This window comes from Cololabis saira, chromosome 3 (genome assembly GCF_033807715.1).
Source record: "Cololabis saira isolate AMF1-May2022 chromosome 3, fColSai1.1, whole genome shotgun sequence".
In the NCBI taxonomy this organism is placed as follows: domain Eukaryota; kingdom Metazoa; phylum Chordata; class Actinopteri; order Beloniformes; family Belonidae; genus Cololabis; species Cololabis saira.
In genome coordinates, this window is record NC_084589.1 from 33,759,312 (window position 1) to 33,786,409 (window position 27,098).

Consider the following 27,098-nt stretch of genomic DNA (forward strand, 5'->3'; position numbering starts at 1 on the left):
TGCAAAAGTGGATGATGTGGATGTGTTCGGTCTTATTTTGGACACAGATCCTGCAGTTTCTGGACAATCACCAAGGACACTTTGTTCAGTTTGAGGAGCAAAGCAAAACAGTGATCCTGGAATTTTCCCTCCCCATGCTGCACATTCATTTCTCAATGATAACTGCATTATTCTGAAAGTCAAACATATCAAGCTGCTTTTAATGCCAAAAATGAGTCTGGAGAGCGAGAGAGAGAGACCACAGTGAGATGAGATTAGGACCTGGCTTTGGAAATAGACGGCACAAACTTTGTCTTTTGCAGCGGTGCAAGATGAGTAGATAAACTTTGTTGCTGTCTGAAGAAACATCAGAACAAAAACCCAGTTCGCTGCACATCGAGCCATGTAAAGAACCAAGCATGCCCCGTGGAAACTGGTAACCTTTGGAAAATATATTCACGTTCAGACAAGAAAACACTTGACCTTCTTTAAAACACTGTCTAAGGCCGAGTGGTAATCCTCAAATGATATAACATTGGTATCCTGCGGTTCACAACTATTACAATAACATGACACAAGTCACAAATAATGACTTTTATCATACCTTTAAAACCTGACAGGTTTCCCCTCAAAGATCCCAAATCCAGCTAATTCAGCACCGAGACCAGATTTTTGTTCATGCAGAACAAATCCTCTAAGAACACCTCAAAATGTCTTCACAGTTGATTATTAACTCCTGGTTTCAAGGTCCGTGGGGCACAAGTGCTTGGAATCAGCCAGCATCAGATGCAGGTCTGGAAAAGTCTTGCTGTTCACAAATGTTCACTGCTGCAGCAAAACTGCAGCAGTGAGCATTTGTTGAATGAAACACTTACTTACTTATTTGTTCGTAAGCAGTAAAGTAATGTTTGATACAGATGAAAGAGATTAGCGGCCAACCACGGTGGTGGTCACGTCATGGTTTTAGGTTGCTTCACTGCTTCAGAGAACATTACGTTTTAAGTCAGTCATTCAGCCATCAATTCTGCATCAAATCCCAGCGTGTTTAGTGGACAAGAAGACTTTTGCAAAGGATTACACTTAACACATTTACAAATCCCGCAGGGAATAGATCAAAAAGAGGAAATGCAGCATAATGGTGTGAGTTGACTGGAAAGGAAATTTGTAGCAAATTTGAAACATGCAATACATACAAGAAGAAAAACCTCAAAAGTCTTGCAAATAAAGAAGCTTTGCAGGAAAAATGGGTCATTAAGGAGAGATGGGTGGACAAGTTTTGCAAAATGCTTGAAAGAAAAAGAAACATTTGAAAAGGGTAGTTTCAGCGCTTGAGGGTTTGCATACATTTGCACAGAGTAACTGGTACTGGTAAAGCTGATTTTCCTTACATAGCAACCGTGGAGAAATCCCATTTCACTGTAAGTATTGCTTCAAAGGGGTCAAAAGTTCATATCAAAACAGAGCTCAGTTCTCAAAACTTTATTTCTCAAGTCTTTAGTTTGCAGCAAAGCTGAAAACCTGCAGCGTTAAGGCACATCATTAAACACTGGCAGTTACAATAGATGAGAAAAAGGTAGCCACGATCGTGACTCAGTTCATGTGAAAATATATCTGTCCTTTCAGACTGAAATTAGCTTTAAATTTCTTTCTGTGAAATTGCTATAACCACATGCTTCTGTCACATTACACGCAGGGACTTCTGCATGCTGTGCAGTACATTTTCATATAATGCTTGACCTTTAAAACATAATAAGCACTTTATACAGTATAGTGTCAGACTTAGTCCAGCAGGAGGCAGTGCAATGACGATGCTGTCCCTTCGTGTCAAATATCCACTTCTGGGTGTTTTTTATTTGTCAAAAAGCAGTTCACTCTTCACATTGTTCCAGTGCGGTGTGAGGTCATACTGCTCACCGGACAGGAAGGTCCCCTCTCGCAGTCCAGCCTGTTTGTCGTTCTCCTCGGAGACCTCTCGGGCCCTTCTTAGATGCCGTCGTCCAAATGTTCGTGCAGCCTTTCCCCTCTGTTAGTGTGCCTGCGCCTCCTGAAAAGAGCACTCTATTTAGATCAAACGGCAGCGACAAACTCGACTCAAGTGGAAACGGTTTTGTCAGCAGACGCAGCCCGGCCTGTCATGCTACATATCGTGTGGGTGGTTGCCATGTTGCATTTTGTACTTTCAGCGTGTGCCTTCAGTTTTTCTTTTTCTGTCGTTTTGAAAGCAGTGACTACCAGTGTGTTATTTTTTCTCAGTGTTTGACCGGCCGAGCTTTGTCTGAAATGCGATTTGTGTCTGACAGCGTGTCTCAGCGCATTACTGTACCTCCAAAGGAGAAATGCCAGCACTCCCCCACACAGCAGAACCAGGAGGACGAGACAGACTACGGCTGCCGTCGTCCCTCTGCCCCCAGTCTCACACGGCGCTGTCACCCACAAAAATGACAACTGGTTAGGAGGGGGGAAAAAAACATATAAAACACCCATCGAACATGGCTTATCTAAAAGATCAGAAAGGTCCGCTGCTAAGAGTCCGTTCACTCATTAAACCGGTTCTCCCATCAGGAGATAACGGGAGGCATCCTAAAATAACCCATCATGCTTCTTGGCAGATTCCAAGAATTAGATCGGTCTCGCCTGTTTTAGCAGCGGCGGTAGAAGGGGTGGGGGGAACTGATGTATTGATCACACTCTGGAAAATCTTTACAATGAAGCGCCGCAGCAGACACAGACCAAAGTGCCGTCGGGACAGCAGCTCACACAGAAACTAATCGTGGTGCTGGAGAGTCTGATTTCTGGGAATCCATGACAGAAAAACACGAGCTGCCAACCAGACACGGCCTCTGTCTTCATCTAATCACCTTATCCAACTACACTAGGATCAAATGTTGCCATGGGTTTGTAATCTCACATGCTACTTCTGCTATTCTGGAGGCTAAATGATCACTATAGCCAGGGACGGACTGGGACTGAGAAGCGGCCCCGGACTTTTCTCCCCCAAATACGTCCACCAATTTGAATTTTGATTATCGTACAGGGCTGATGGCCGTAGACCAGACGGCCATTCTGGACTTTTCCAGAATTTACGGATTACCAGTTCGCCCCTGACTATAGCAAGTCAAAGTCAGTTATGAAACAGTAGATATATCACCGGCACATCAGAACGTGGCCCAATAATATTCTGCTGTTTCCAAGGAAAATGCTGAGGAAATAGTATAATTGGGTTTTTTCGGGGTTAGTTCAGCGGGTTGAACAAGCGCACAGGTTTGCAGGTTCGAACCCCCGGCCTGTCGCTCTTTGCTGCCTGTCTACCCCTCTTCTCTTCTCTATACCAGTTTCCTGTCTAGTCACTTTCAAAAATAAACGCCAGAGAGCCATAAAAAATCTTTTAACCCCTCCCTTGAAAAACTATGAATTAGAATTTCAGTAGATGAGCCAATCATGTAGATGTAGCCAATCCGAACAAGTTTTCAGGAGTAGCCTCCTTATTTCTTTATTTGACATGAAATCCTTTGTTTAACACAACAGTATTAAAAAACAATTACTCTATCATGATTTCTGATTTATTAAAACGTGGTATTTTTGAAATATGAAGGAGAATGAAGTACTTGTGAAATAAAAAATATATTTATTCTAGCTTCTCAGAATCGCATCCAGTTGTGTGCTTTGCTTTTGCCTTTAACTGCTGAGAGAAATATCTCTACAGCTGCTGTAATCGTCCTTTCAAGCCCAGAACTTTTTACACTTTATTTCATATTAGACTTCACTTTTCTATTCAGTTGCGGATTACTTTGTTTACTTTTGCTTGTTATCTAGCCTGGTTTAGATCAGGTTTCGATCCAGGTCCTCAGCATCCCCTGCCATGCCATGACGACAGAGTGACCGTGATCCAATTAGGAGTGTTTCCATTTAGGAACCTGAACTGTTTGGTTAGGTTTAGGCAATTTAAAAAAAAACTGTTCAGTTTCCCAAAGATGGATAAGGTTAGGAAAACACCACGGGTTGCTCCAGCATCTCATCCTTGCCTCCAAAGGACACAAGGCAAAGGCATCATAGAAATGTCTGAATCAAGCACTTCATGTCGCCGGTTACATGATTCTTGGCCTCATTAAAAGAATAAAAATTGTTCTTATCTGAAAGAAATAAAAAAAACTTTATTAATGAGCTCATTTCGATATTTATACGACGACTGAGCTCTGTGAGCGTAAAGTGGGTCCATAATCACCGGTGGCCCCATCACTTCAAATAAAGCATTTCATTTGTACGCATCCATTGCTACGGTTGAGATAGTGATGGGTGCAGATGAGACAAACCCAAATAGATATGTCAGGACTGCAAAGTCCCTTCAGGGGAATAAAAGCTATCAACGTGTCAGAGGAGAAGTTAACTTGCGTACCTGCTGTGTAGGTGGCCGAACTGTCGCCCAGCTTGTTGCTAACCATGCAGGTGAAGTGGCCACAAATGGGGGTCATGGTCACAAACAACGTTGCTCCATCTTTGGAGACTTTCCCCACCGCCTGGTTGATGGTTGTTTTCTCGTGGAGCCAGCTGAAGTGGGGGTCCGTCCCCCAGGCCTCGCCACAAACCAGCGTAGAGTGAGAAACGTTGATGCTGACAGAAACATGATGAACCGCCTCTGTGGAGATAGATGAACGGAGATGGGGTCAAATATGAAAACACAGAGGTGGGTAAAAAATCGGGAGCTGGATAGAAACGAGAGCAGATACGAAATGCTCGGCTGTGGGCATCTATCTGTTATAAAAATGGGAATAATAGTGCGTGCTTGTCCATGAAGGTCCAAGACAAAGAATCATGAGAGGCGTTTAATGCTGTCGGGAGAAACTGGCTCAGATTCAGAGACAGTAATGAGATCAGAGAGTGAGGTATAATGCGGGAGTTTAGGATGATGGAAATCCCTGGAAGCCAGGAGAGCAGATGTAATAGAAGAGTAGAGCTGATAAATTGATACTGTTAGAGGCGATACATCTGAGAAAAAGCAGAAAACTAGAGAGCTACAATGAGACCGAAATCATATAGTGGCACGGAGACAAAAAGGAAGACTTGAAGAGCAAAGCCTTGAGGCAAATTTAATTTAAAGTGTTACATTATTAAATGAGACATTCACCTTCACAGGAAAACAATGAGTGCTGGTCTGAAATTAAAGCACATTCATTATACGTTTGGTAATTTCTGACTTAACACTTGAAACGCCCGGACTTGCTGAGTATTTCAACCATTTCTGCTTTTATTCCATTATTCAGGGTGATTTGTGTACAGAGAAGGTCTTTTTCACAAACTGATGTTGCAACACTTTCAACATGTTGTAAGAAAGCACTTCGCTTTGACATTTCAAGCACATTTCCCTCTAAAAGTAAATATGAGCCTTTAACTGCCCTCAACTTCTTGTGGCCATTTAAAAGATTAAATTGTGAATTTACGATCAGCAGCCTTGTTTTTGGAAGTGAAATGCATACACTGGGATTGTTTTCTGTGTGAAAAGTGCATTTTAAACTGTTTCTTTTCCTTAAATAGATGATGATAATGATGATGATGATGATGATGAACATCTAAGCATCCAGAGCAAATGGCAAAAAATGTAATAAATAAAAATAAACCAAACATAATCCTAATCATAATGCTCTTTGGTTTGTTCATTTTATATGTAAATGAGCATTTTAATGGGATTAAAAAAACAAAAGCTACCTGCAATGCCAGCATTTTCCCAGAAAAAGGAAGCTTAGTTTAACAAAAAAGCCCTGACTTGCACGTTTAAATAGTGTAATAAAGTGATTGTGCACATAATTCACAACAAGTTCTCTCAGAAGCTGCACGTTGTACTGTACCGTATTCCCTGACGATGCAGTATGCAGTGGTCCTGGCTCCTCTGTGATCCGTCACAGTCACGGCGTACACGCCGCTGTCTGCTGTGCTGTACTCATTAATCAGGAGCGTTGTTTCCTGCTGCTCCACGTTCACGCGGATGTTTGGCCTCGCACCAGCGCACGTCGGGTTTCCGCCAGGGCATGCGGCCAGAGTCCGTCTCACCGGATCAATCCCGGTCTCAGGCTCCCGTTCCCAGGTTACCATGGAGATGTCTTCCAGGGGTCCCCGCTCCATCCGAGCTCTCAGAATCAGGTTAGAGCCGAGGATTACATGCACAGGTTCCTTGTTGACGATGTGTACCGACATACACCGGAGCCCCGATGGCACTGAGGACAGATGCCGGACTGTTAGTTATTATTACGTAGGACTCTTCAAACGCCCCACCAAACAGTCTGTATTTCTACCCAGCAGGCTGGGACGACCTGCAGAGTTTTCATATAATAAAACAAATTATAGCATAATGTTGCGATCTCCATACTTCATATGAGTGTAAATATACATTTATGTCTACTTTCAATGTCAAGTGATGATTTATGGTGCATGACAGCCTTGCCTAATGTGATATCCATCAAGCCACATCAGTATCCTAAAGTCGTTGTCAAAGCCTGTAAGACTGTGTGCATGTAATCCAAGGGCTATAAATCATGTGTCTTAACTTGATCGTCCAGCTATGGAGGAAGAGTAAATAATGCAAGTGTGGTTTTTAACAGAAAAGCTGTTTACAGGAAGTATTTCGGTATTCGTGTAAGGCCTCCGTCCTTAAAAGGTGATATTTGTGAGCATCCGAAAAGACTAGTGGTATGCTCATTACAGAAAAAAACCAACGTCGCCAGGGCTGTTTGGAACTATTTGGTTTACTTTCTTTGGGTACAAGCAGTTTTTTTTTTGTGTTTTATTTTAATATATACAAGACACAATTAAGATGGAAGTTACAACACAGCCTTACTCAAAAGGAACAATGGGGCAACTCTCCAGCACAGGAAAAACTGCAGATCCATAGCACCTGCTGATGTAGAAACAGAGCAGAGAAAGAAGAATGTGTTCATGACCTCAGCAACAGCAGCAGCAGCTCCACATTTCCTCAGTACTTAGCTGGCAGCAGGGCTGCCACTGCAGCTAGAATAATAACACCTCCAGAGTAAATACTAAATTAAAATGAGAGCAAGAAAACAATTAAAGTGGCATGTCTTGCTTATTAAAGTGTAACGTTGTTCTGTGTATCCATTTTCTTCCATAATTTGCGTATAGTATCAAAACAACAACGTTTGTTGGCATTACAGATCAAAAAATCAGAAGCTGGAACAAAATGGGTGCACATTTGGTGCCCGAATAAAAACAACAACAAAAAATGAAGGCAAAACATTCACTAAACCCACTTTCTGCCCAGCAGCAACAACAAAAGGCACATACAGTAACACCCCCGACCACCACTGATAACAGCGAAGGACCACAACCTGCATGCATTAAAGGTGCCCAGTAATTCTTGTCATTGTTTGACGTTCAACATATTAAACCCAGTTTAAGAGAGAGATTCACTCACCGATGCAGATTAGAGACACAACAGCAGAGTTTCCACGCCGTCTTCACCTTGTCAGGTCCTGAACAGCAGCACAGCTCAGTCTGGAAATAGATGTACAGGTCTAAATAAAGTCATTCCTCAGTAACACTGGCGATTACATTAGGAGAAATAATAAGTCTCAAACAAGAATAAAAATGCTCCTTGACCTTCCTCTCTAGTTTGTCCCGTTACTCCTCTTGTCAGGTCCAGTCAGTGTGTGTGTTTGTCACGTAGGCGTCACTTTGTTTTCAAGCTGCTTCCTCCCCCTCCTGCCCACCGGCTATCCTACCCCCCCCTCCTTCCTGAACTTTCAATACTTCTCTCTGCGCTTAATAAGTAAACTTTCAATTGTAAAAACCACACCCTCCTTTTCCCACCCCCCCACTTTTTTTTTTCTATCTGACCTGTGGCCAAGACTCTGCTCCCAAGCACACACTCCCTTAACAATGCAACATGTTACATTCTGGATTTTCACACTGTTATGATGTGTGTATACAGAGATTAAATGCAGTGGCATTCTTTGGATGGGAAAGATGCAGTCTCATGAAATGGGCTTTGTAGTCCGGGCTCCTTATCCAACACAAACACCATTTGCCCTGCAGACACAATTCATTGTCTTGGCATTGGATTGTAAAGGGGGGAGGTAATACAGTACACGACTTAGTCTATTCTTATTTCTTCCAATAATTGTTCCCCGCCTGCAACTCGGAAACATCTTCTGGCACGTAAAGGGGGAATGCCAGCATTTCTGCTCTGTGGGGAAATTCACACCGAAAATAGCGTCATATTGCAGCCTTCTGGGATGCATACAAATCAGAGTTTAAACCTCAGCTGGCTGCAACGTTCAAGATGATGAGAGGCAACCAAAACCAACCGTGAGAGGAGCACCGCATGCATGTCTTTTCAAACTACTACAGCACTGAAAAGCATTTTAACGTCCCTTATTTAAAGGTTAGCCCTGTAGCTTCCTCGCTTTAGGAGACGCGTCCTGGGGCTCAAACACGAGTGATTTAAAAGTGATTATAAATCCATTAAAATCACAGAGGATTTAACAATAATCATAGGAATTGCAGCTGTGGATCCCACAGAGAGCTTCAACTACAGAAGAGCGCTGTTTGCCAGAATTATCCAGTGGGTGGCACTGACACAGCAGCTGAAAAATATCAACACTTTTGACCTTCACATCAGCAGACATTACAGTTATTCTCCCGTTTCTGTTTGCAAAATGAATTGATGTCAGGTTTTCCTTCACAATAACTCCTCGTTGCACGAGTGAACAAGTTAATAATTGAGTTGAATGTTGCCAAAATGCTGACGCCTGATGTAATTTTGCAAATTTGTTAGATTATTATTATTAAGTGTTTCATCAAGCAGGGAAGATAACAATGACTTTACTGTAAATACTGAATGTCAAAAAAGGGAGGAGAAAAAACTAACAAGCAGAAATGATGACGTCATGCATAGGTTCGTATGGAAGTTTTACTAATAAAGAAAAGGGCGCTGGCCCTTTAAGAGAACAGGTGTGTTACCTGCGACAGGTAGCTACAGACACACCTATATGCTTTAGTTAGTAAACACAAATGCATCGGATCCTCCTTTTATCACAAAATGAACTCGAGAGAGGGAGGGAAAGACTTCGGTAAGATTTACACATCTCGATATACTACACAAAATGATGTCTCACGTTTGTGTTTGTCAGGTTTAACCGAACAAAGTCGTTCACAAGCTGGCATGTTATTATTAGGTTTCTACAGAGGGCTTGTGTGCCGCTGGAGATACTGCTAAACGGATTTAGTTTGCTGTGTGAAGTAATTTTGTTTATGAAGGAGCGTGTTCTCTCGGCAGAGCGGCCTGACTGACGACATGAGACAACTGTGGCTCCTCATCAGTCCGGCTCTGGCAGGTAAAACACTTTCTCCTCTCCTCCGACTGCATCGTTCAAATCGGATGAGTATCGATGTTGTCTGTACGTGTACGGCGAGGAAAAAAAAAGAAAGAGAAAATGAAAAAAGAATAAACAGGTCAGACAGGGAGCGCTGTAATATTCCAGGCACGTAAATAAAACCTGCGCGGCTGCATTCTCTTCACCCACACGTGTTGCGTTCAGGGCCTCCTTGGAGGCTCCTGCTGGGATAACTTACGGGTTTATAAGGCAAGGCAAGTTTATTTATATAGGACAATTCAACACAAGGTAATTCAAAGTGCTTTACATCGACATTAAAAGCGGCAAGACATAATTAGACAGTTAATATTAAATAAAATGAAATAAAATTATGAGAAAAGAAGGTAAAATAATAAAAAGCACAAGTTGCTGATTTAAGAGTACGCTTAAATAACAAATAAATGAAATAAACTGATAAGAAAAGAGGTAAAATAATAAAAAGCACAAGTTGTTAAAAATACGGGCAGTAGAGTACAGCAGGTAAGTATTTAATTTAGGAGTACGCTTGAGTAAACAGTAATGTTTTTAGGCCTGATTTAAAGGAGCTGACAGTTGGAGCAGACCTCAGGTCTACAGGAAGTTTGTTCCACCGGTGAGGAGCAGAATAACTGAACGCTGCCTCACCTTGCTTGTTTCTGGTTCTTGGAAAACACAACAAACCAGATCCAGATGAACCTCAGGGGTCTGCGAGCTTCATAGGAACTAACAGATCAACAGTGGTGGACAATAACGGAGTAAATTTACTTGAGTACTGTACTTAAGTACATATCCAGAGGATTTGTACTTTACTTGAGTATTAGATTTCTTTGGTACTTATTACTCTTACTTGAATACATTTCCAAGACAAATATTTTTACTTTTACTCGAGTAAATTTCTAGGAATACTGAAAAGTTACTTTCAGGTCTGCTCTTTTTTCTTCTTCCCCTAAAATCCTATTGGACACAAGCTGTTTTTGTCAAAGGAGGAGACCTATCACAGTGCACGCTCTCCACTTGGATGTACGTAAAGCAGAAATACGTCAAGCCTCCTCAAAACGATACCGCCAAAGTAGCCTGCGTTTGTCAAGACAGAGCCGCAAGAAGTCAAGACAGAGCTGCAACAATGGCTACGCCTGCGTCAGGAGAAGAAAGACAATCCGCTCAGTCGTCTGAGTCTGATAATGAGCCGAACTCGGAGCAGGGACTTTCACAAAATCCTTGGCCGTATCTTAACTCAATGTTTGAGTTCGACCGAGTAAAAAACGAGGGCACAGACAAACCACAGACATTTATTTTCAAATGTTTATTGTGTCTGCCGAAGCAGAACTACCTCTGCTTTCAACAACTCAACATCGAATTCTCAGAAACAAGAGTTAAAAGATCCTCAAATTAATTTAGAAAAAATATAGTAATTTACTGATGTGGAAAATAAGAAATGTACTCTTACTCTTACTCTTACTTTTACTTAAAGTAAATTTAAAAGCATTTACTTTTGGATACTTAAGTACCTTTAAAAGCAAGTACTTTTCTACTCTTACTCGAGTAATATTTTGACTGAGCTACTTTTACTTGTAACGGAGTAAATTTTGACCAGTAGTATTTGTACTCTTACTCAAGTACCTCTGCAGATCAAGCATGTATTTTGGTCCAAGTTCATTCAGTGCTTTGTAGACCAGCAGTAAGATTTTAAACTCTATCCTTTGACCCACTGGAAGCCAGTGTAGTGATTTCATGACCGGTGTAATGTGGTCCAGTTTCCTGGTGTTTGTAAGGACTCTGGCGGCAGCGTTCTGGATCAGCTGCAGCTGCCTGATTATAAAGCTATAATAGGGCTATCGACATTTGCAGTGCGATAGTTTTTTACTACAGGCCGCAAAAATCTAAATAGTTATCATGACACATTAGTTCAACCATGCACAGATCACAGAGTTGGTTCAAGGGGCCCAACCATTCTGTGGGCCCCTGATTGTCCCCCTAGTGAGTCTTAGAAAGAGACACAAAATTAGAGATGTAAATGAGAACCGATCCTATACTGAGACAAATAAGGCAACATATAGACATGTTTGACATGACACATAAAATAAGTGTAAAGGGACACAATATGTTCAGAAAGAGATGTAATGAATGATAGCAGCCACTGAAAAAAATGAGACAAAATAAGGGGAAATGCAAAACAACCAATAACTACAAATGGCTATAAAATGAAAATCTAAAAGAGACAAAGACCACCATTTAAAAACACCCAGGATAACCACAGGTTACGAGCTGTATGTAATGTCTCATCATCATCATTAAAGTGTGCTAGCAAATTCAAATGGTCCAACAGTTGTTTACTCCTATTGTGTTTAGGACTTTTTGGGGAGACAATCAGTACCTTAAAACCATGCACTTGTGGGTGATTTTTGTAGAAATATCTCAAAATGATTTGGAACAAATGGATTAATTTTTCAGAAAATAATAACAACTTTTTTTTTGTGAAATCTTTGGAAAAAATGTCAGATATTTTGACTGTGCAATGTTTTAATTTGATTTTGTGAAGGAGTTATGCATAAAACCGACAAAGATGATTTAGCTGCTCAATCTTTAAGTATTTGTGCTGTTGCAGCGAGATGAGCAACGGAAATTGGTTCCAGGAATGTAAATTATATTTTAATTTTTTCATTATCTCAAAGCTGTTGTTCGAGCATGAAAGATAATAATTGAAGTTATAATCAGCAACACTATCAAATTATTAAATACACATTTAGCGGCTGTGTGTCAGCATTGGTCATAGTACACCATAGTAATTCAGCCATGCACTGCTTTCCTTGTTTTTTCTTTCCCAGTTACAAATGTCTGGGGTATCTACTATATGCTTTTTGGTGTAGGAATCGATGATACATCCTTTGGATTTATCATTAATCCAACACATAAACAATGTTTAGTTTGGTTCCACAAAAAAAATTGATCTTCAGAATAAACACTTGCTCCAACTGGATCAATTCATGGGAACTTAAAGTTCAGGAACATAAAGTCAATTTTTATTTTGCCATTAATTAATCTCAGTGGTTTACAGGTTTGTTAATGGATGTTTTTGCAGTAGTTGGCATGTCACCTGAGCCATTTTCTACTGTTTATTTAATGCTCATATTTACCGTCCCCATAGTTGTACAGTTGTGAATCAACCATTTCTCAGTAATGCCTGACTCTTAATGGTGCCTTTAGTGAAACATGTTTGACTTTCACCCACTTTTTACAAACGGTCCTGACAAAACTGACAGCACATGAAAGCATCAGCGCTGTGCTGCGTCACTAATGGGTGTTTTTTCACTTCAGACTCATTATTCTCCACACAGATGAAAAGAAAAAAATGGATAAAAGCTTGAAACCCTTTTGTAACCTTCAAAAACTCACTGTTGGATGCTGAATCAATATTGCGCTGCTGCCTTTTTTTTTTCTTCTTCTCCCCTTTCTCTCCTGTGACGGTTGTGTAAGGGTACTCCGGCGAGACTGATCAGGACCATATTGATGTAATTCACTGTAACATATTGGCCAGAGCATTCTTGCATGGCTCCTTTATGTGAAAGTAAAATGGCATTGCAAATGCAGGTAGTGTTTTCCCGCCTGAACCTTTAATACCAGCAGAGACAGCCGAGTGCAATAACATAGATATTCTTCTTCTCTGTTCACCGTACAGAATACAAATGGGCAAACAGCATACAGCATTTAAGTGGCTGAATCCATAAAAAATGCATGAAACTTCAACATGGAAGACTGAAAACACAAGGTTGTGATTTTTACAAAGAAAAACAGAAACGGAATTATCATGACATGGCTTACGTTGAGTCCGACTAAGAAAAACACACTATGGATGTGTGGTCTGTGATTACTTGCAATCCAAGAAGCATGGTGGGAAATCTCTGAGGAAGGAAAGAGAATCTAGAGATTTTCCTTCTTCTCTGCAGGGATGGAGCATGAATTTACTTGAGGAAATGTGCCAATGTAACAATGCTGCTGTCTCTCCCTTTTCCTTAAACAAAAAAAGCAAAAACACACACACACTTGTCACAATCACATTTTAAAGTACAGAACATGCACTGTAAGTATTATTCTGTAAACAGTCTTCAAGTGTTTCAGCTGTTTGAGTTATTGATTTTGTACATTTGAGTAATAATGTGGCGATTAACTGGACAGAAAAGAAGAAATGGCTCTGCTACACAAATTTGTGTTCATTATTGGAACTTATGATTGAATACTTTTGAGTTTCCGATGCTAATGCCTTTTAACAGCCATTTAAGTGAAACCATCTGGGAGCTTTAAAAATTAAAAATGTATGTGTGGATTTGCTCAAACGAGCCATTGTAGCTCCAGGAATGGATAGTTCAACGTCTTTTTGAAAAATTCTTGACTTTATTCGTGCATGAGTCAGGAAAGCTCTTTACCCTTTTACCTTTCATGCAGCGCCACCAGCTGGTGAATTTGTATTGCAGCGTTCCTCCCCCAGGAAAACAAAAAAAACTTTTAAAACACATTTGATATCATCACTTCAATTTGATGTTTTACTCCTTTAGATCACTTTAGATTAAAGTTATGTAAATGTGTGTGGATGGCTTGATGTGAGCTGTAGTCTGGGATCGTCTGAGTTTTTCCAGCGAAGTTATTAATTTAAAAAGAAAACAAAGCAATATTAATCTGGGGGTGCAGAGCTTTGATGGCAGAACAAGGCTTTGCATGAATGCTTCAAAACAAGAAAAGTTGATTTATAGTGTCACAATTTTAATCACTTTATCTCAAGTGTTGATACAGAGGAAGTAGATTTGATATGCAAAACTGCCGTCAATATGTTCAAAGCATAAATATATATATATTTTTTTTATTTTCTTCAAAAAAGCATGCCAACTCTGGTACAAACTTGTTAGTGATCTGATAAGAAACCATTGATGCTTCTTCTAGCTTAACAATGCTTATTTCAGTGTGTTCAATATGTGGGTTTTTAATAACTATCCGTTGGCCCATATAAGCAAAAGAAAATGCTGTCCACTCCTAACCTGAATCCTGTTTTAACTATAACATCTCTTATCTTTTCTGTAGTCCTTCTCTTTGCTGGCGTACGGGCACAGAACCCGGTGGAGATCCAGTTTCAGACAGATCCGATATTGTCTCAAACTGGCAGTGAAATAGTCTTCACGGTGCTGACGGTGTCTGAGGTCCTCTCCATCACGTGGAAGTACAAAGAGGTCACCACTGTGGGGATCTGGGCCGGAGGAACCGCTGTGGTTAACCCGGAGCCACAGTTCCTGGGCAGAGTCACCATCACCGCCACCCAGCTCCGTATCGGAGGCGCCCAACTCCGAGATGAGGGAAACTACACGGCGGAGGTGACCCCCTCTGCTCCAACCGGCCTGTCTCCTAACTCCAGATCGATACAGCTGAGGGTGTTTGGTAAGAGATAAAGTGGTATCCCTGAACAGATGATGAGGGAAGAGGGAGCAGGAGCGCTGGAAGTCTGGGAGGGATGGAGGTTCTGAGGGGAGTGATAAGCTTAAGGAGGAACACGAGGGAGTAAAGAGAGAAGAGGGAGGATTTTGGGAGGAAAAGAATTAGTCTGGGAGGTATAATGAAATTAATGACCCATAGACAGTGAGGTAAGATTAATGAAAAAAGGAGGAGGGTATGAAACAAGAAGCTTAGGGCTTCATGCTAATTAAAACTAATTTGATTTGAACACTCATGGTCTTAGATCTTTGATATTGTGGAAATTTGGTGCTGCATTTAGAGAGAGTAGATTCTGTATTTGCATTAATATATAGCAGGTGCTCTAATGGACCCTGAACAACTGAGCGTCTCTTTATTTACATCAGCCCACGCTGGAGGGCTGATGTGCAGTCTTTCTCATCCTTCTTACCCCCCACACACAAATGGAACAGCAGGGTGACCAAATTGTTTTAAGCACTAGTCTATTGTTGCAGAAAAGGTCACATTTTTCCAAACTCACAATTGGCGTTTCACGTTGTGGAGCAGCAGAGTCCTTGAGCAGAGCTTTAAACCTCCCGCTTGCTCGCTACTTACTTTGAAAATGAGAGGCTGCTTAAATCCTAAAATATGAAAACGCTACTGCCGAGTCATAGGCCATCGGATGCTTTGCAAAATTACAAGTAATTCGAGCTATTTAGAGGTTGCTCTAATGTTTTTATTTGTTTGTTGTTGCTGTGGTGGTTCTCTCTTAGTCACAGCTCCCCTTCCATCCATACGCCTCCTCTTCTCCCTGTCCAATTATTTAACTTAGGCTGTTCGCCAAGAGGCATCTCAGCTACCACTCGCACCGTCTGCCCTCTCATTCGCCATCTGTGCTTCTATCTGAACGCTGTCCCTTCTGAGCACTCTCTCGCTTTGATTACAACAAATTATCCTCAACAGAAACATCAAACCGCTCTCTATTGTTCTGTCATTCCAACTTTTGAAGTGCGCTTTTGCTTATGCACTCAGACACCTTGCATGCTGCTATAGTTAAGGAACATTGTATGGAAGAGTCTGTGTTTGGGCCTCTTAGGTTTTGTTTTTTTTTTTTGTTGCTCCTTTTAGATGCTGTAGCCGGGGTGAGTTTGTCTGTTCCCGCAGTGGCAGTGGAGGAGAGAAATGTGTCTCTGAGTTGTACATGGACTGCTGGGACAGAGATTACAGTCCAGTGGGGGAAAGGAGGCTCAGCCATCACTGCCGACTCCAGGATCACCATCTCTGGTGGATCGCTGGTCATCAATCCAGCCAGACGGACTGATGCTGGGGAATACACGTGTACCGCCAGCAACCCTGTCAGTGCCCAGACCGCCACACAGAGCCTCACTGTTTACTGTAAGTTTACACTGACCAAGACAAGAGGGAGGCAAATCTGCAGTAAGCATTGCAAATAGCAGTAGCTTATCTCCCTATCCATATTGCACCGCACACTGTGTTCTGAATTGCACTCGGCTTGCACATGACATTCTTCCACGAGCTTAAAGTAGCGCTTCTGCTCCCTTCCTTGATCACATCATTAATTCTGATGACACACTCACAGTAGTCGATTTAGATCAAAAATGAGCCTCTTTTTCCAAGTGAAAAGCACCAAATGCCAAAAAAACATTTGTGCATAGGCAAATATAAGCAAAACTAATGGATGTCTTCATTTTCTGAGGCTACAGAATATCCATGACCAGAACTGTCTGCAGAGAAGACCTGTTGTATCGCCATCACAGGGCTCTGTTGCAGTCCCGCTGTCTGATTATAGCTTGTAAAACATGAAAGTGCTCCCGATGATTATTCTAACCGGTAATTCACCTCTTGGTTTTTCTTTTTTCAAATAGTATATAATTTATCATAAATTGTGAAAAATGCTCCCGACTGGTTTGGTGAATTTGTAATAATGGCTTGTTTTGTCTGACCAACACTAATTTACAAAGTGCGTTTAAAAACACAATCATGCTTCTCTGACTAAACTCTTAAACCTTTGCTACCATTTAGTAAAGTTCAAGATGTTTTATTTATTTTTTTTCCTAGACAAAAAAAAACAACTGATTACATGTACATATTTCCTTAAAAATGTCAGGCTTATTTTTTTTATTTTATTTTTATTTAACCTTTATTTAACCAGGAAAATCCCATTGAGATTAAAAACCTCTTTTCCGAGGGAGACCTGGTCAAGATAGGCAGCAGCAATTACAATTACAGCAAAAACACATAGTTATAAATGACAGAAAACACCAACAGATAAAATACAATTAAAATTAAATTAAAAAAGCAAGCACATTACAAAAAACAGGTACATGTAGAGTCGGCCTCAAGTATTTTCAATTTAGATTTTAAAAAGTAGGTTTGGTTCACTTGTTGGTGCGTTGTTAACTTGTGTTCGGGGGTGTTCAAGTTTGATTTATCTTTCCTTTTGGAAGTCTTCACAACTGAAATGTTCAAGTTCATCCAGCTTGGTTGGGCATCTTTACTGGACAGCCATGCTCATGTCTGCAGATATTCTGTTGGGTTCTGGTAAAGATTCAGACTGGGTCACATCAGATGTTTCCAACTGTTTCCTTTTTGCCACTCACATGTGGTTTCTTTGGGTTTGTAGCATTGATAGAATGTAAACCTTTTCCCACCTAATAAATGACTGCATGATAGAAGATGCTGATGTTAGAGATGTTCCAATCCATCCCAAAACAGATTTCAAAACTTCGGGCTTGGGTATCAACTGATACAAATTGGTAATTTTTAATTTCTATTTTTCAAAATAACAAATAAAACGTGTTTTTATTCATATTTTTTCTTCCAAATTAACATCAGATAAAGAATATCTTTTAGATATAGAGCAGTTTCAGAGTACCACGTCTCCAGGTGTTCAGTTAAATTCCACTGTTTGTCCATCATTGTTCTGGATTGAATCTGGAAAACCACAGCCTTGGATAATGAGGAGGTGGCAGTTTTCCAGGTGGGATTTTTCCAGCCTAAAATAAAGTGATATTGATAACATAATGGTAATGCTAAATAGCTAGCTGAGCGTAACGACTCCAGTACAACTGCAGGAACCTCCAAGTCGGTACAGAATAAGTACCTGTTCTGGCTTTTAGAGCAACAAAGAAGAATTGGGCTTTTGTTTCTATAAATGACATGTTACAAACATGACTCAAACCCTCACTGATACCCAGCCCCCTATTTTTGGCAGTATCTGCAAGTTTTTCCAATACTGGTACTGCCTGGAGGGTTAGTATTAAGGTTTCTAGTTTCTTGTTTACTTCCATCTTGGTCAAATTGTGGCTAAATAGTTGCATTCTTCCCTCTGGCAGATCGGAAATGTAGCTTCTTGGTATTTCAGTCATTTAAGTTAATTGTGGTAGCATTGTGACCAGCCTGTCCTGGCTTTGTTTTAGCGGCTGCTCTGCAGTGGTGGACAGTAACAGAGTAAATTTACTTGAGTACTGTACTTAAGTACATATCCAGAGGATTTGTACTTTACTTGAGTATTAGATTTCTTTGGTACTTATTACTCTTACTTGAATACATTTCCAAGACAAATATTTTTACTTTTACTCGAGTAAATTTCTAGGAAGGCTGAAAAGTACTTGTTACTTTCAGGTCTGCTCTTTCTTCTTCTTCCCTAAAATCCTATTGGACACAAGCTGTTTTTGTCAAAGGAGGAGACCTATCACAGTGCACGCTCTCCACTGGGATGTACGTAAAGCGGAAATAAGTCAAGCCTCCTCAAAACGATACCGCCAAAGTAGCCTGCGTTTGTCAAGACAGAGCCGCAACAAGTCAAGACATAACTGCAACAATGGCTACGCCTGCGTCAGGAGAAGAAAGACAATCTGCTGAGTCGTCTGAGTCTGATAATGAGCCGGACTCAGAGCAGGGACTTTCACAAAATCCTTGGCCGTATCTTAACTCAATGTTTGAGTTCGACCGAGTAAAAAACGAGGGCACAGACAAACCACAGACATTTATTTTCAAATGTTTATTGTGTCTGCCGAAGCAGAACTACCTCTCTGCTTTTAACAACTCAACATCAAATTCTCAGAAACAAGAGTTAAAAGATCCTTAAATTAATTTAGAAAAAATATAGTAATTTACTGATGTGGAAAATAAGAAATTTACTCTTACTCTTACTTTTACTTAAAGTAAATTTAAAAGCATTTACTTTTGGATACTTAAGTACCTTTAAAAGCAAGTACTTTTCTACTCTTACTCAAGTAATATTTTGACTGAGCTACTTTTACTTGTAACGGAGTAAATTTTGACCAGTAGTATTTGTACTCTTACTCAAGTACTGGGGTCGAGTACTCTGTCCACCTCTGCTTCTTGGTATTTGAGTCATTTAAGTTAATTGTGGTAGCATTGTGACCAGCCTGTTCATGTTTCCTGGCTTTGTTTTAGCGGCTGCTCTGTCAGCTTTTGATGCGTTGAGGGCTGCCCTGATGGACGCTCCTCCAACTGAATGAAACCCAATCTGAATGAGGGTTGTTTTGTTTTGTTTGTGTTGGTCCTCCCATGTTTTAGTTTGGTTGAGCTCGATCCACACTCACTGGTCTACGGACCATTCCCTAAACCTTATGTAACAAGTAGTACACCATACCGACAGGTTGAAATCGGTATGAATGTCATATCAAAGGCTCTGAAGATTTGTCTCCCTGTAACTTTGGAAAATTGCGTTTAGACAGACGAGGAGGGACTAAGAAAAGGATAAGTCAGAACTCTGGCAGAATATGGAACATTTAAAAGCTCCTGAAAAATGTTTTGCACAAACCTGGGAGTTATCGCTTCTCTTTGAAATAGTTTCTTCAGCTGTGGGATTTTGAACGTGAAGCGTCTGTCTCTCTTTCTCTCTCTCCTGCCCGTCAGATACCACTGATAATGAATTGTGAAGATTCGCTTATTTAGCAGGTGTTGGAAGAATAGTAGTTTTTAATTTTTTAATTCAGACGTAACACACACGGTGCACTGCTGTCTCATTACCTGAATATGATCAAAAAAGATTAAGTACAGTACAGTGATTAAGTCAGATGAAGTAACTTAAACCCCAAATGTGAACAATAATACCCCCTTTAGCAGAGCACATCATTTGTTCATCAACATTTTCTTTTAATTTGAATAATCATCCCTTGTGATTGTTGCTAATAAATGTCCTCTAACCATCACCTGGCCAGATGGACCCGACACCCCCGTGCTGACCGTCGACAGCCCCAAAGACTGTGTAGGGGCGGGGGACGTGTTGGTGGGACAGACGGTGCGTCTCACCTGTACGTCCGACTCGGCGCCCCCTGCGCTCTTTTCGTGGCAGCGTGATGGACAGCCGATCGCATCTGGTCAGCCGGACAGCGGGGTGCTCAGCCTCCAGACTTTCTCGACCACTGAGAGCGGCCGCTACGTCTGCGCGGCCAGAAACGCCATCACCGAGAAGGCGTCGGAGCAGAGCACCGAGCTGGCCGTCGTAGGTGAGTTGGGATGAACCGGGACCTCTTTGTTAGTAATCATGGCAACAGCTGGGTTGGGAATCCACTGCTGTATCTGTCTTCACGACAACGGAGGTCGATGAGGGATTGATTTGGTGAGACTGTGATCAAAGTCATTCAATGACCTTCCCCTGCCTTTGTTTTACTTTCTTATTTCCCATCTCTTCTCTTCCTCTCTGTAGTTACTTCATCATCGTTATTATTATTTTTCCGAGAACCCCTCTCTCCTCTCTCTTTCTTTTCTTTCCTGTCTGGGATCCAGGCCCATTATCTTTATTTATTCCCCCACCTATGATACCATTCCCTCTCTTTCAGATGTATGTCTTGACGGAGGAGAAATTGCGGGGATTGTGATTGGCTCTTTTTTGGGCATCGTCATCATAGTGATCCTCATCGTGCTTCTCATCTTTCTGGCGCGGAGGAGGAGGGGTGAGTCCGTCCGCGTAATCGCTGACATCTTGTGTATGCTCTCTTTCTTTTACTGTTTTATCTTGTGGAGATGACAATTACATTACATCTGTGTTTATAAAATGACAACAGTAACATTTTTGTTTTTTATTGTTTTTACAGGGCAGGAACCAAAGACAAATCCAAGTCAAAGGCCTATAGTAAGTCGCTTTAATGGTGTTGGTTTAATTATTTTTTGTATAATGGTAAAGGTAATTGTTTTTTTCTCTCCTCTCTGCTCTCACTTTCCCCCTCCCCTCATAAAGCCTCCAGATCCACAGGCTACTGCTGTAAGAGATGTGGACCAGGGTTTTCAGCCCCCTCTCTATCACAGGAGCGCACATCCGCGCCAGCCTGACCGCTGGTCCACTTCCCACCGCGAGAGCCATGGCAACCCGCAGTACCAGCCCCTGAACGAGCCGCATAACTCCAACACACAGCAGCACAATGGCCACGGCACCACAAACAGACCCCAGCACAATACCATTCAGAACATGAATTCATCCCCACACAATGGCATCGACAACCCGGCTTTCATGCAAACCGACGCTCAGAACACAAACACGCAGCAGCGAAATCCTAACATTCTCATACAGACCGGCAACAGCCAGGGCGGCGCCCGGCCACCGGCGCTTCAAGTCAGCCTCAACGCGCTGCCGTACGCTACCCAGCCAAACAACAACGCGCAGATGCCCACCATTCATGTGAATCTTAATTCATATTCCACCGGCGGCCAGCAGCCTCAGCAAGACGGCTCGTTTCCTCTCACCAATCTGGTCGATAATACGGCTTCACAGATGCAACACACGAGGCCTTCAGAACCCGCAATGCAAAGCGGCCAGTCCTATCCCAGTAACCCTCTGCAGAACGGCATTATCCCAACCGGATATACGCATTCTAACAATAATATCACTTCTCAGCGAAATGCCAACACGCAGACATACCAGCGGGATCAAGGGCCACATTTTAGGCCTGAAAGGAACTCGACGCGTGAGGACGCTTCAAGCTCCTCCCATGGACAGAGGCCTTGGGATCAGCTCAGAGGAACGCCAGCTTATCCCAGTGGCAACCTTCAGAGAGGGCAGACGTCCCCTGGCATTAAAGACTACACTACCCAGCCTCCTGTACGAGAGGCGAGAGCAATGAACACACCTCAGTCTCAAAGTCAAACTGTTTCTCGTCGCAGAACCCCCCCCAGACGTGATCCGGCGTCAGACAATAGTCAGACACGGAGCCATTCAGCTCATATCCAACTTCCAAATGCTACCAGTGTTACACAGCTTGAGCCATTACACCACACACTGAGAAGTCCCCGCACACAAAGGCAAAATGCTCAGCGAGACATCAGAAGTAGCCAGGCTGCCCTCGGGCAGGCAACGACTCACAGCAATAACCCTGAGGCGACGCGTCTCATGAGCCAGCAGGCCTCTGCAGGCCGCTCTGTTGTCTCTCAAGGACCCGCAGCACTACAGGGACAAACTGCACTGCAGAGTGCAGATACAAGAGCTTTGGCTGATCCCAATCACCTTCAGCAGACACATATGGCCCAGCAACACATAGCAGCACCAATTCAAACACCACAAGACCTGGGCACACGCACACAGCCTGCCATGCGTGATTCCAGGCAGCCAGGCCAAGGAGGCACCGCTCCAATCCTTTCACCGTCTGCCCCGGCCAATTCCAGTAACCTAACCCAGGCTGCACTTAGAGCCCACACTGAGAAAGCTCAAGCATTTCAGAATCGGAGACAACAGACCGCGGCTGCTCTGCATCAGGCCGGTCCACCACAGACTCGAGCTCCGGCTGCCGGGGCTCAGAGCCCACCGACTCCTCCTCCTGTCATTCCCCTGGCACAGTTTCAAACTCTCCCCAGAGAGCGCACCCAGCACAAATCCCCAGCTCGGGGCCCAGAGCCCTTCAGACATAACGCACCAGCGGCTCAGCGGCACGTACAGCGGCCCGCCGGGACCCGACATCCCACCGCCACGCACCACAACCATCATCCTGGAAAGGGTCACACGCACGTCGGTGCACACAGACACGACCATCCCCGTGGGCAACCTGCCCACTTTCCCCAACCCCGGCAGGTGAGTGAGACGCAGCATGATGCATGGGAATGGCAGCCAAATGATGCCATATGTTTGACATAACAGATATGAGGCTGTCTGCATGTGTGCTCTCTAGGGATGGGCGGTATGAAAATGTATCACGATAATTTCCGGCATTTATCCCGATAACGATTAAAAAATACCAATTCAACTCCACCTTTTCAACTATAAATCTATCTCGCTCTCAGATGTTTGTTTGTTACACAAATCGTCATCAACGGGAATTTATTCTTTCTTTCTTTCTTTCTTTCTTTCTTTCTTTCTTTCTTTCTTTCTTTCTTTCTTTCTTTCTTTCTTTCTTTCTTTCTTTCTTTCTTTCTTTCTTTCTTTCTTTCTTTCTTTCTTTCTTTCTTTCTTTCAGGCTCATTTCCTTCCTTCCTACCTTCTTTCCTCCTGCTCTCTCCTTCCCTCTTCCCTTCCTCTTTTCTCCCTTCCTTCCTCCTTTCCTTGTTTTCTCCCTTCTCTCCTTTTCTTCCTTCCTTCCTTCCTTCTTTTTTCCCTTCCTTCCTTCTTTCCTCCTGCTGTCCTTCCTTCCTTCCTTCCTTCCTTCCTTCCTTCCTTCCTTCCTTCCTTCCTTCCTTCCTTCCTTCCTTCCTTCCTTCCTTCCTTCCTTCCTTCCTCCTGCTCTCTCCTTCCTTCTTTTCTTCCTCCTTCCTTCCTTCCTTCCTTCCTCCTGCTCTCTCCTTCCTTCTTTTCTTCCTCCTTCCTTCCTTCCTTCCTTCCTTCCTTCCTTCCTTCCTTCCTTCCTTCCTTCCTTCCTTCCTTCCTTCCTTCCTTCCTTCCTTCCTTCCTTCCTTCCTTCCTTCCTTCCTTCCTTCCTTCCTTCCTTCCTCCTGCTCTCTCCTTCCTTCTTTTCTTCCTCCTTCCTTCCTTCCTTCCTTCCTTCCTTCCTTCCTTCCTTCCTTCCTTCTGCTCTCTCCTTCCTTCCTTCCTTCCTCCTGTTCTCTCCTTCCTTCTTTTCTTCCTCTTTTCTTCCTTCCTTCCTTCCTTCCTTCCTTCCTTCCTTCCTTCCTTCCTTCCTTCCTTCCTTCCTTCCTTCCTTCCTTCCTTCCTTCCTTCCTTCCTTCCTTCCTTCCTTCCTTCCTTCCTTCCTTCCCGTACGTTGTGGATTTAACGCAGAACCATAAATCATTTTTACACAAAAACTTTATCAAAGGGAATTTATCGTTTTTACTGCGAGATGACAAATTCTTATCGTGAGGAATTTTTGGACGGTATATCGTGAACGGTAAAATATCGCCCATTCCTAGTGCTCTCTTTAGGCCTTCTACCTGCACGCTCTGCAACAGTTGTGTTTCTTTGTCATATGTGTTGAAGGATGCTTGACACCACATTTAAAAGCATCTTCCGTTTTCTTTTTAACCCTCTTCTTCTTTAACTGACAGTTGTCTCCAGTGTATAAAAATGTACTTAGTCTTGAGTGTTTATGACATCATACCAGTTTGTAAAAGTAGCTTGTTGTGTGTCAGGGTTTTTTTTATACTCTTGTGCATGACATGTTGGCAATAAAGCCGTTGTTGTGTCTTTCCAGCAACAGGCCCACAGAGGAAGACCAAGACGCTGACAGATGTCAGCTGACTACACTCTGCAGCTGCCCTGCATGCAGTGTCACAAACAACCAGCTGACAGATCCAATATTCCACCAAGCGAGACTTACTGCAGTGTTCTGCTTTCAAAAAGCCTGTCATGGTCTTTTTTTTTTTAACTTAAAGACATTAATGAATCTCCCATGGGGGATGATAAAATGTACGACTTTTTATTTTAAATAACAGATTTTCTCTTTGCAAGTCTTGTGGCATTAATTGAGGTGACTGTTACTTTTATCACTTAGAATAAAATGAAAGCTCGGTGGAAACACCAATTTCCAGAGCCACACACTTTTATATTGTTTGGACTTGTGAAACACGGGTCGTATATCATAATTTATCCACAGCCTGTTGCCAAAACTTCAGTGGTCAGTTGTTCTCCACCAAAATCCCGTCCAATCATCCATTTATTAACAGGGCCAAGCAACGCTCCCTGTACATGAGCTGTACATGAGCCACGTCGATTATCTGCCAACACCTGAGCGAACAGTGACCCTGCTCAAGGTGGAGTCATCCGCCGGGAACAGCGGCGGTCACGACAGAAGAAATCGGCAGCTGGTGTGGTCTTGATTCTCTTGGAGCTATTTATTTTGCGCCGTCTGTTCGCAGATGCCTCTTATGACACTTCTCAATTAAGAGGATTCGCCTCAGTGGCGCTCGGAAATGACGCTCAGCTCACTATGAGGGGGATCCCGTGAATGGATGGGCGCTTATTAATTAAATGCTTTTACGCGACTTAAATGACTTGGAAAATAATCACAACGGTGCAAGACTGAGGCCTGAGTTGCTGCGCTTTCTGCTGAAAAAGCAGATAAACTGTTTACTGGATCATGTTGTTACTTTTACAGATTATGTATTTATTGATTTGTAATGATGTTTTTTAATTATTGTACTCAGGGTTGTATTTTCTATTTATTTTGGTTTCAAAAGATTCCAATAACAAGGTCAGAGTCTGCTGAGCAGTTTGTGATGTACTCTAAATACCCAAATAATATCGGCACACACCTGGGGAAAAGTCCCCGGTAGAAGCACTTTTCATTGTTGTGAGTGGCATCTGTTTAAAACCGTAGCACCTACCTATCTGCAGAACTTTTTTTGAAGTCTAAAACTAAGAATATGTTCATTTATTTCTTTTGAAAACTTGTTGGACTCTAGGAAAACGGGAAAGCAGTCAATCATTCTTCCATATGCATAAATATGAATAATTCTGACATTCACATTTTGAAAACCATGATGAATGGAAGCAAAACACATATGGTGGGTTCAACCTGGCATCTGCAGTCTGACATTTACTTATATTCTGCCTCCAGAAGTTTTTCTTCTTGGAAAATATTGCATTGACTACTGTACAGCTCATATAGAGGTGAGATGTACAGTCACAGTGTTTATCTTGTCTCCTTATGTGGGGTTTGTATATTCTTGAGGTTTCAGGCTGTTTTTAATGTATATTTTTTAAATACGATAATAATGAAGAATTGAATTAATTGTTTTGGTATAATCACAGCGGAGTCACTGTTAAGATATTCACAAGAGAATAAAAAATAAAATCTATTTTAATATGTTCATGGGAACACAGGGCTTCAAACATTTTATTTATTTATTTATTTATATATATACATATATATACATATATATATATGTATGTATGTATGTATGTATGTATGTATGTATGTATGTATATATATATATATATGTATGTATGTATGTATGTATGTATGTATGTATGTATGTATATATATATATATATATATATATATATATATATATATAAATAATTATACACACATACTACAAAACACCTCCTGAAGCATGTCAACAGCCAATCAGTCCACAAACCCACTTTCTTTTTTCTTCTGCTGTTCCTTTTGAATCAAAGCTGTTTGCAGCCTGAGCGTATTTCTCCACACTGTGCGTCTATAGTGCTAATTATTCATGGTGCCTGTGTACACACAGTTCTGTTGTTGACTCTCCTCATATAAATCTGTTCCTTTGGCTTGTTGTGGAGGTGCAGAGTATGCGTTTGGATCACAGCTCCATCCGTCTCCCTATCCCCCGCTCCCACTTTTACGTCACATCTGATGAACAGTCCTGCTCCTCACTATTGGAGACACTTCACGCTAGTCTAGCACTGTAATGAGGGGAGATGGAGTGCATTTGAGCACCCATACCAGACGAGGTTAGGGTACTGCCTACTAGTTCCAGATGAAAGCCGTGATTTATGAAAAGTTGGGAGCAGTTTTACAAATGAAGTACTTTGCATACTCTTCTGTGCCTGCTGTCTTTGCAGTGAAGTGTGTTGTTTATGGCTCAAATGACTCCAATGAAATTGAAAGACATTTTGTAGTGAAAAACAACACGGTAAACCTCAAAAGCTGATGTGGCCACCTTCCCTGGACAATTTACATGCAAATCTGCTCGTGTAGCCTTAGCGCGCTGATTTACCCTGATTTACCGTGACTGCCATAAGTAATTGTAAATGTTTGCGCATCCCTTTGGAGGCATAAATTAAAGCAAAACATAACTCAAGTGCTGTGTGTGCAAATCAGGCTTCTTTTTTTTTTTTACCCCCTCGTATTGATGAATGCCGGTTTGGGTGTGTGTCAAGCTTAAAGCTTTTTTAACTTGTGTGTAGGGAACCAGAGTTAATTTTACTCAGGGGACTGTGGT

General features: G+C 42.0%; 2 protein-coding genes across 4 annotated transcripts; one reads left to right on the forward strand and one right to left on the reverse strand.

Annotated features, from left to right (window-relative positions):
- Positions 1-1,123: 1,123 nt before the first annotated feature.
- Positions 1,124-7,706, reverse strand: si:dkeyp-97a10.2 (uncharacterized). Of its 2 annotated transcripts, none has more exons than XM_061718487.1 (7): positions 7,585-7,706; positions 7,400-7,479; positions 6,806-6,862; positions 5,820-6,185; positions 4,373-4,612; positions 2,303-2,402; positions 1,124-2,023 (listed from the first exon to the last, which is right to left on the reverse strand). In XM_061718487.1, exons 3-7 carry the CDS (start codon positions 6,855-6,857, stop codon positions 1,963-1,965), a joined length of 819 nt encoding a protein of 272 aa, XP_061574471.1. In that variant the 5' UTR covers positions 6,858-6,862; positions 7,400-7,479; positions 7,585-7,706; the 3' UTR covers positions 1,124-1,962. The 2 variants fall into 2 exon arrangements, with proteins under 2 accessions (XP_061574471.1, XP_061574470.1); XM_061718486.1 differs by having other exon boundaries at positions 6,806-6,865; positions 7,585-7,705.
- A 1,189-nt stretch (positions 7,707-8,895) lies between these two features.
- si:dkeyp-97a10.3 (uncharacterized) lies at positions 8,896-26,008 on the forward strand. 2 transcript variants are annotated; one of them, XM_061717307.1, is made up of 9 exons: positions 8,896-9,056; positions 9,244-9,320; positions 14,409-14,759; positions 15,900-16,166; positions 19,985-20,272; positions 20,606-20,719; positions 20,861-20,898; positions 21,004-22,824; positions 24,377-26,008. In XM_061717307.1, the coding sequence occupies exons 1-9, from the start codon at positions 8,998-9,000 to the stop codon at positions 24,407-24,409; spliced, it is 3,048 nt and encodes a 1,015-aa protein (XP_061573291.1). In that variant the 5' UTR covers positions 8,896-8,997; the 3' UTR covers positions 24,410-26,008. The 2 variants fall into 2 exon arrangements, with proteins under 2 accessions (XP_061573291.1, XP_061573292.1); XM_061717308.1 differs by having other exon boundaries at positions 8,958-9,056; positions 9,263-9,320.
- The last annotated feature ends 1,090 nt before the right edge of the window (positions 26,009-27,098 follow it).